Source organism: Mytilus galloprovincialis, chromosome 6, assembly GCF_965363235.1.
Source record: "Mytilus galloprovincialis chromosome 6, xbMytGall1.hap1.1, whole genome shotgun sequence".
Lineage (NCBI taxonomy): Eukaryota > Metazoa > Mollusca > Bivalvia > Mytilida > Mytilidae > Mytilus > Mytilus galloprovincialis.
This window is the reverse complement of record NC_134843.1, coordinates 54510534-54521126: the sequence shown is the minus strand read 5'-3', so window position 1 is coordinate 54521126 and position 10593 is coordinate 54510534. Positions and strand designations below refer to the sequence as shown.

Genomic DNA, 10593 nt, shown 5'->3' with positions numbered 1-10593 from the left:
AAAAAGCGCTTAGGCGACTGTGAAATATTATCTTCTCTTGATTAACACGCCCTCTGTATAGAGTTTCCATAACTACACGTTGTAAATACATGTCGGCTGCTTGTTTATGCATTAACTGTTTCTAATACTTTACTACAAAATATCAACATGGTAAGTCATAAAAACACTTGCAGTTTTGTGAAAACAATACACGGTATCACAATGATATATTTAACATATTGAAATGTCCTCGTTATTTTAACAATATCATGAATTACTTAGATATAAAAGTTGATGGATCAAACATAAAATTTGTATCAATCAATGTCTGCCAACACAGAATACAGCCAATCAAGATTGGGCATCCTGTCGACTGTCAGCTGTTTAATCAAATATAGTTTCTAAAATGATGATATGTCTGTAGTTGCAGTAGATCCTTGCAGTGAAAATCAATATTTTGTTTCATAACAAGGCATTTGATTGAATCATACATTTAATTTTGTACATGTAGATTTGGCATCTTAATAAAATTATATCGTTGCCTCCATCTACATGATATACATGGAGTACCACTAAGTTTTGCAGTACCATATAGTAAAGCAACTATGTGCACTAATGTCCTTGAAAATATCAATGTATAGTAGAAAAACTAGCATTCACCATTCATGATGTATTATGATAATCATCAAGAGGTATCGGGTAACACGAATGACTGAATAACACTGTTATTATCTGAATAACACTTGTATCTGTATAATCTGTATCTGTATAATACTGGAAATGAACTCAAAATACTGAGTAAAACTTATCCAGGAAATGTGTAATGTAATTGTAATGACCGAATAACACTTGAAATTTTAATATTAGCACATTTTGGTGACTTTTAAAAATTGATTATTGAAAACTGATTTACAGAAAGCAGATAAGTTCATAAAGATCATTTTAAATTTAGTGTGTACATCGAACTTGGCGGCCATTGTGATTTCCGTGATCACCATATTGGATCTACATACTAAATTTTTAAAGTTTTTTATGAACTAATCTGCTTTCTGTAAATAATTTTTAAGTTACAAAATACATCGATAATACACTAATAATTAATAATCAATGTTTAAAAGTCATTGTCGATGTTGGTCCTGTCATTACCAGAGTTGGTCATGTCACGTTTTCTAAAGTTTCTTACAATTTTTTTTTATTTATTTTTTTAAATCTATATATCAAATGATGAAATCTTATTATGTTTCAAATTTGAGATCAATTCTTTGAGAAATGAAAAAGTAATTAGCATTTTTCATTTGGTCCTGTCATTCGGTCCTGTCATTCGGTCCAGTCATTAGTGTAACCCCCAAAATGTGCTAATATTAAAATTTCAAGTGTTATTCGGTCATTCGAGGTACCGAGAGGTATCTTTTAAAATTTGCTGATTTTGCTTGTAAATAACTTTTCCTCTACTCACAACATAATGTTTGCAAATTTTATAATTTCTTTTTACTATTTCAGCCTGGCAGCGCAATATCAGCTGTTGGGAGTCATTCTTCCGCCTCCTCAGCATCCAGACGTGCAAAAACAAAAAATTACAGAGTAGTTAGTCACTCATCACAGGTAGATGAAAATTTATTTGGAAAACCAACCCATGTTGAGAAAAGACAAGAGATGTTAGAGGAGAAATGGACAAATGATGATCTATCAATCGAACAGCTAGCCAGGGATAGAAGTGCAAAACGTAAAAGTAAAGGAAAGAAAAACAAAAACAAAGAAACAGTCCAAGTTATCACAAAAGATTTAATTAGAAATTTAATGTAAGTGTAAACAGTATAACTTGATCTTTAGAATATACTGCATACATATTTGTAGTGTCATTCGATTAACATGATTAAGATCAACACAATGTCATCTAACATGCCTAATTAAAGTAGCTGAAACAGATTCCAAAAAATCCAACTTAAAAATGTACAGTGTGCAGGGATCTCCATGGCCTGTTTAATGATGGCGCCCCGCCATCGTTCAAATGTCTTGCGCCATCGTCAAATGACTCGCCCCATCGTTAAATTGTCTTGCGCCATCGTTAAATTGTCTTCCGCCATCGTTCAAAACGTATCATTTTTGTAGCCCGACGCCATTTTTTTTATCAATTATAATCAAATGCATGTAATTGCATAACCCTTAGGTTTTTTATGTTATAATCCAACACAGTTCTAACGCCTGAGGGATATCCGGATTAAGATCGCTAATCACTTGTACCTGAGCTTGTACAGGTAGATCAACAAACCAGACAGGAAAATACTATCTGAGGATAGACGATCCATTTGTCGAATTAATCAACTAAGTTCAGCAAATGATTATGATAATTTAGATTAAATAAATAAATTAATAATCCAGTTACAAAGAAAACAGTTTAACAAGTCGAACACGTGCTTTATTTTGACTTACGCAATCAGCATCCCCCTTTTTTAAGAAGTACAAATAAGACGCAAAACAGTAAATATTATTTCATCACAAATAACTCGAGTACTACTGTAACAATAATTTAGAATGACTTTAAAAGTTTAAAAGTAAAAACTTATAAATATTTCCTGTAAAGAAATATCGTATCGTAATTCCGAATTCATTTCGTATATTACAATCAAATTGATACATCCGCGTTTCCGGTTTCTATTCAGACTCGAAAGATGCATGTTGCACAGCATCAATTTGTCAGATAAAGTCATTAAAAACCTTTTCATTTGCTTTACAAATCTCTTTAACCTTTTACATAACCCGTACGAATCGTTTTGTTGTTGCTGTAAATCAGCCATACCGGTAATGGGTTCTGAATTTGACAGTGTCCACGAAAAATAAGCTCCACATCATATGATTTAAACCCCCATAACAATTACCAAAAATACAAGAAATCTACATGGGGACCTTCATGACACCTTTGGTCATTCTCGACTAAGGGGGGACTATGAAGACTTGGCATTTGAATGGTTAAAAACGGCAATAAATGAACATATTGATACTTCTAATTCTATAATGAAAATTCAAATAAATATAATTTAAATAAGCAATGAATTAATAGCATGTTCACCATTCCTTGTATGGAGGGATAAAATACTTCTGATCGCGCTACACTGTACAGCGTAGACACAGTTTGTAATGGTGAAAGTTCCTCCATGGTTCAATTTTCATCCATGGAGATCCCTGAGTGTGTTCGACATATTTCACCCAATTTTTTGTTTTGTTAGACATGTTTTTGTCGAGTAGTAAATGAATTACAATATAATCAAAGGAAAAGATATAAAAAAGGAAGATGTGGTATGATTGCCAATGAGACAACTCTCCATAAGAGACCAAAATGACACAGAAATTAACATCTATAGGTCAGCATAAGGCTTTCAACAATGAGCAAAGCCCATACCGCATAGTCAGCTATAAAAGGCCCTGAAATTAGCTCAAATGATAAAGTTGTGAAGACTTCAGTAATTTTGCTTGACTTGATGATGCTAGTACAAGATTCATGTGCATGAAGTTGTATTGTAAAAAAAACAGCCCATATTTATGTTTATGGAACAGAAGTATTTTACTTCCAAATAAATAGCTGAAAGTTTATGTTTTAACAATTTTGTAAAACTGCTATATTTTGGGGCCAAAATATAACAACAAATATTATACCTATTTTATTATGTTTCAGAGTTCCAACAGAAGATCCATCAGGACAGAGTATTGTACTACCAAGATATGAATTCCATAGAATTGTTAACTGTGCTCAAACTTTAACCAAAGAACAAAGATTGGCACAACTTGAACAAATCAAGAGAGAAAAAGAGGCAGCTATGGTAAATTAAATTTTAAATACTCTTCTTATGAAGTGTGTTGCATGTTGAGACAGATTAACTTTCAGTTACACATTGTGTTCTCTTAAATTGATATTTAATGTGTTTTGTGCTTTTTTAATATGCTAACAAGTGCAGTATTGATTTCAATATCTGATAAATTGTTTAATAGCTCTTAGTCGCTCTAGAGGTAAAACTCAAATTGAACTGACCTCGGCCAGTTCCAAGAAAATTGGGTAACAGTTACCTTAGTGTAAGTAATAAGATATATCTTTTTTTCTTAACAGGAAGCAAGCCAACAACGTAAAGCTTTATTCAAACAGCTTGACATGGACAGGAGGAAAAATGAGAAACTGAATGACCTTGAGGAAGAGGCAAAAGAAAATGCAGAACATTTATTATCTAAGGCAAATGAAATGAGACAAGAACAAGAGGATGAAATTAAACATCTAAATGAGGTATATAATGCGTTTAAAAGATTTTTTTTATAATGTTAGTTTCACACAAAAAATTAAGATGGTCAATTTAATTATTTGCCTGCAAGCAGACCAGAGATGAATCATTTTAGAGGGTGGAGGGGGGCAGGACCTTTTTCGGGACATCAGGAACGGGTGTTTTTAAGCTCAGCTTTTCAGGATTTGGGAATTCATTTTCGAATTTCGGGATGTCAGGATTTAAATTTCCTTAAAATTCGCAACCTCAGGATTTCATGTTTTTAAACCTGGGATTTTGGGATCAGGCCCCCTCTGACAATGCCTCATTTTACATAGATCAAAAGAGTGGATCCTCTAACAGTTTGCAAACTCATCCCTGCGAATATGACCCAAAGAGTTCATTTTAACACACCTTGAATTATTAGTTGTAATGTAATTCTTGCTAACTTTTTAGGCCCTCTTGAATCATACACAATCTTGTCCATTGAGTCTATGATTGACATTGACTAAGTTAATTAGTGATAGTTTATGATTTAAACCTATGTAAAAATGATAAATGTGTTAACTAAGCAACAACCTTTCTAATTGTTTCTATTTTTCAGCTCATTTTGAATGCTAAATGCCATGCAATTAGAGATGCACAAATACTTGAAAAGAGGCAGATTTCAGGTGAAATGACGGAGGAAGAGAAAAGATTAGATGTCATGATGGAGGTTGATCGACAGAATGCCATCAAAATACAAGAGGAAATTGAGAAACGAAGGAAAGAAGAAAGATTAATGGGTGCTGCCAAATTATTAGACCAAATTCAAGAAAATGAACAAGAGAGACTCTTTGATCTAGAACGTAAAGACCAAGAAAATATTCAGATGCAGAAATACATAGAAAAAATGATGGATGAAGATAGAACTGGTTTAGAAAAGAAGAAAGTAGAACAGACACAGCTAAGGGTTAGTAAAAGATTGAATAATTTTGAACTTGATTTGAAAATTTCATATTTAGCACATACAAGGTAATTTTGTTAAATCAGTCTTCACAGTTTAAACAGTCATCTTAGTTTGGTAAAAAGTAACAACAAATTAAACTAGTTTTCAAATCATTATTGTATTTTTATCTTTAAGAGAAATACTATTTCAGTACCTTTCATGGCAACCTAAATGCAGTATCTAGATTTATTTTACATGATGTTGTTTTTTTTTTTTATTTAACAGGAAGATTTGAACAAGGCTAATGCAGATCAAATGAAACGAAAAGTTATTAAACAAGAACAAGAGCAAGTGGAGGAACAAAAAGTAATTGAATACATGAAACAGAAAGCAGTAAGTTGGATACTATAGATATTTATTATTTTGTTGTCTCTTCATAGATGCCAACCATTACGATTTTTCCGTAGTTTTTCCGATTTTGCGATAAAAACTACGCTATTACGGTCAAAGTCGAATAGTTACGGATTCCTAATCATCGACGTTCAATTTTGTAAAACACGGATTTTTATCATTACTTTTCCGTCCTGGTCCAGTATTTAGGAAACGCCAATGTAATGCTTCCGGTTTCTCGGGAGTTATCAACCTATTGTTGGGTAACTAACTGACTTCCGAAGAGGCAAACTTGCATTTTATTAAGTAGCTTTCCCTCTTTCTCTACTTCTCCTTGACAAAACAAAAATGTTTGAGTCGAGAACATCTGAACAATTAATGAATGGAATACATACTACAGACAACATGTTAAATGACAAATTTTAGTGTACATCACTTTGCAACCACTCGTCAGTAATTTTTATTGGTAAATGCACGTTTATGAATGATTACTGAAAACTTTTCAAAAATACGGAAAATTTGATAGTTTGTTACTGATTGTGTCAAAAGGGGGTTGGCATCTATGTCTCTTATTTTCTTTGTCAAATTGTATGTTATAGCATACTGATACTCACAGGTACCTAAATTATCATAATTAAATTTTAAAAGTACATACATTTTTGTATTATGCTAGTTGTTTGTGGATAACGGGTATCATTTATTAACAACTTTCATATTCTAAGTTTGTTTTTTTCATAAAAATATTTTTGTTATAAGTATCTTCTTTGAAATTTGTACATTGAATGTGGTAATTTTACTCAAATGTATTGATTAATAGGAAAGGGAAGCTGCCTATGAAAAAGAACAGGAGAGAATCAGAGTTGAAAAAGAAAGAGAAACTGCAAGATTACGAGCCATGCAAGAAAGAGCTAGGGATGAGCAAGCAGAACGGGATGCTCTTAGAGCTAAACGTGCACAAGAAAAGACAGAAAGAGAGTGGCGTAAGAAAGAAGCAGAGGAATCAAAGAAGAAGGCAGTGACAGAAGCTATGTTGATTCAAGCCAGAGCCAATCAAATGTCACAGAAAGAACATTTCATGGCAGTTCAAGCCCAGAGGGAAAGAGCTGAATTTGAAAGGGTCCTCAGGTATGTGTAATTCATCATCTTTGTAGAATTTTTGACTACAGTATACACAGTTATGAGCAATAATTAAAGACTTGAAGTTGATAGTACAGTGAAAATTAAGAAACATAAGGGAATATATAAAATATTGGAATCTAAACAATGTATCCTTATTGATAACAATAAATAATGCAATTGACCTTCACATCTCTGGTCATAAAAATGTCATGCAGGGAAAAACACATGAAAATAAGTAAGTTTTAATTCAAAATGCCTATTTACAAATATGAGTAAAAAAAAATTATTAAAAGAAAATGACGTTATGGATTAAAAATGTGCATTTTACATCAAAATGTTTTACACAATGATCAATATTTTTAAAAGTATTATTTTATTTTTATAGGGCACACAAATATTTTTAAAAGTATTTTATTTTAATAGGGCACAAAAAGAATTGGTTGAAAAGGAACGAAGGGAAGAACATGAGGCCACCAAGAAACGTCATACTCATGCTGATGATGTCAGAACCCAGATTCGCCAGAAAGAGGCTCTTAGGGTAATGGAAAGAAACCAGTTCTTCGAAGAAGGAGTCAAGCTGGATGAGGAAGCAAGACATCGTAGACTGAAACTTGAAGATGTTAAAAAGAAGAAATTGAATGAATTAAGGTATTTACTCAAATATATGGTCTTGAAAATATTTTACTTACATATCTGTTGGTAATGTAAATTTATAAGTATTTTACATGTAGCTTTAGTTAAAAACATTGCTTATATACATATATCTATTTCTATAGTATCTACCAATAACTTTAAAACCTCTTTAATGTTTACACTAATAATATTTATATGAAACTTTAAATAACATGTCTTTTATATTGATGCAGTTTGTTGGTCTCCTGAAATTGAGTTAATTCATTTGAATTAAAAAGAGATATGTGTTCAAAATAAGGGATATATCTTGGCATGTTTCACTGTTATATATATATGAAAGTAGTTCCTGCTTTGATGATAGTTAAACAATATATAGATTGCACTGTAAATGACTAGATTGAATTGTGCATGTTGTTTTAATTTAAAATGAAATTGGGGAATATTTTTCTTATTTCTGATAATTTGTTGATAAAAATATGCAGTTAACACCTGAATTAAAATTAAAGTCGTAAAGAGGAGAAAAGAATTTTAAACTAGAGAATTTATCAGTTTTGAAAATCTGAAACAAAACAAAAGAAATTACTATTCCAGCCATTGTTAGGGATGACAAAAATAACACTTTAGTGTTTTGGACATTTGTAACCAGTTATCTAGTCATTGTTACTACACAGATCATTTAGGGCGTGTACATATGTTTTCACTCAAAAACCTGGCTGAATTTTCTCTGACAGTCTAAAGCAACTATGTAAATAATTAAAAAGATCATAAAGAAACTTCAAAGTATATAAATGTTTTCTGCAAATTATAATATTTGAACATGTAAAAAGGGTACATGTATCAATAAGCACTAACCAATACTATTCATTAGATAAGTTCAAATATATTTAATTTTATCATTGTAAAATACAGAGATGCTGGAATACCAGAGAGATATGTATCGCACGTTGCACACAAAGTCAATGTGGTTACAACTGCATGTAAGATGTGTGGCTATGTAAATTATTTCAGGGGTTGACATGCACTTTTGCTGAAAACTAATTGTTTGGTTATGGAAACTTGTTCAACTTTGCTTTAAATTAATGAGGATACTGTTGTACAGAAAATTACTTAGTAATTTATTAATTTATGTGATAAATCACAAATAATAATCTTCCCAAACATTTCAGTCTTAAATTTTTTTCATACAACTAACAAATAGCCAAATGGAAAATTTCAAAAAATTATATGATTTAAAAACATGGAAATAAGTTGGTTAACAGTATTTTATGAGAAGGACCTAATGTAATATTACAAATGTTTGAAACAATCATGATCTGGTCTGTTTTATTTATATTTACTGATATAAAGGGGAAAATATACATTAAGAAAATATTTCTTTTGGTTGGTGCAAGGAAATTAAAAGTTTTTTAATTGGCTAAATTTAAATGGAATGGGCATTGGAAGAATAACTCACTAATTGTAAAGTAAAATCTTTGATTATCTCCCTTTCAAAGTTGAACATTAGTTTCCTTATCACAAACAACTAAATGAACAAACATTAATAGAATAAATAAATTACACCAGTCAAATTAATTTTGTTTTTTATTCAATCATTCTGTATATTTCTTTTTGACATGCACATTGCATTGTACATTATATTTTTCTTTTTCAATATATTTATATGTGTTTGTTCATAAAAGATTGTCATTAAGAAATGCAGTGCTAAAAGTGCTATCTTAAACATGGGATTAACTGTGTGTGTGGCTTTACAATAATGTTTCCTGGTTTGAATCACTGAATCCCATTTCCCCCCTCATGTTGCTAACTTGCTATAATATAATTCTTTGTAATTATGTTTGACCATTGTTTGATTAAATCAGAATTATCTAACAGCAGGGATCAAATATTTGGGGTTTATGACTACTTAGGTTACATTCACTTAGCACAGCAATGCAACATATTTTGGCTTTTATGCACCTATTCTAGAAAGAGGACATGAGTGCCACCAACTCATAAAACAAACCTTGTGCAATATAGAAATATACATTGTCTGATAAAGTTCAGTTGAATTTTTCTTTTAAAAATAAATGTTTTAAAATGAGAATTCAGTCAAATCAGTTAGAATATAATACTCAAATCAATCAATTAACATGAGGTCACTTTTTAAATTTTAAAACTTTTTTTGGGAAAAAAAGACTCATTGAAGTTTATTAATTGTCATTGTGATCATATTTTTTCCTTATTTAATGGGGGGGAGGGGGGGGGGGTATTATTTTACAGAATTACATTATCATGTCAAACTTCAAAATTTATTTATATTCAACAGTACTTTATCCATTGTTTGTAGGTCACTGTCATTCATGTTTAAAAGAAAAATAATAGTGTATTTTTATACCCAAAATGCATTTGAATATATATGTAAACAAAATTTGGAAGAACATTTAATAAAAAAAATTATGTTAAAAATGTCTTGTTGTAACTATTTTATTACATCATTGTCATGTATATTAAATAAATTATATCTTTTCACAGAATTTAAAAATTGTTAGTAGAATTTATTTCAATTTAAAATATTTAAAAAAATACATTTATATATATAATTTGAAGAAAATATTGGTAAACCAAAACTGACCTTAATATTTTTTTGGTGTGTATAGATATTTGTTAGATTAACATTCTTGTTACATCTTTTATGGAAATTTCTCGTGACATTTTAAGATTTAAAAAATTGCAGACATGGGAGATAACTCTTTTCATTTTATTTTTTCAGAAATGCTGGAATACCTGAGAAGTATTTGGCTCAAGTGGAAAGAAAAATAGCCCAGCCTCAACACATCAGTACATAATCATAAAATGACACAAAAAACATTGACAAGTAAAATTATGGAGGGAATATAACCTCATGTTGTAAGAAAGAAAAAATGGAATTTTACATCATTTGATCTGAAAAGAGATTTTCACATATCTTATTTTATGAAATACAAGTTGAAAATTTGTATATTATTTGTCTTATTTTATTCAATTTCTTGATAATTTTTTACAGGATAGAGGATGATATTTTTGATTTTAATATTATAGCTTTTAATCCATAAGATAATGGATTTAAGCATTTGACATTTAAAATGCAGAAATTTATAGAAAAATGTATTTTGTTTCATGATTTATTCAATTATGAAAAAAAATTATGTTGAGTTGATTATTTAACCTTTTATGGTACCTTTTCACTAATTCATCTGGCCATTCAAATCAAATGTTTTGAGTGGCTGTACGTAGTTTCACAAACAGCTCTTTCTTGTGAAACTAAATACTGTAGTTTAAAAT

General features: G+C 30.5%; 1 protein-coding gene across 2 annotated transcripts; it reads left to right on the top strand.

Moving 5' to 3' along the window:
* The first annotated feature begins 29 nt into the window (after positions 1-29).
* LOC143079897 (cilia- and flagella-associated protein 45-like) lies at positions 30-10270 on the top strand. 2 transcript variants are annotated; one of them, XM_076255522.1, is made up of 10 exons: positions 30-150; positions 1480-1778; positions 3650-3794; positions 4079-4249; positions 4828-5175; positions 5437-5544; positions 6359-6666; positions 7084-7308; positions 8203-8270; positions 10043-10270. In XM_076255522.1, coding segments are annotated over exons 1-10 (1677 nt in total). In that variant the 5' UTR covers positions 30-147; the 3' UTR covers positions 10045-10270. The 2 variants fall into 2 exon arrangements, with proteins under 2 accessions (XP_076111637.1, XP_076111636.1); XM_076255521.1 differs by lacking the exon at positions 8203-8270.
* Positions 10271-10593: the final 323 nt, after the last annotated feature.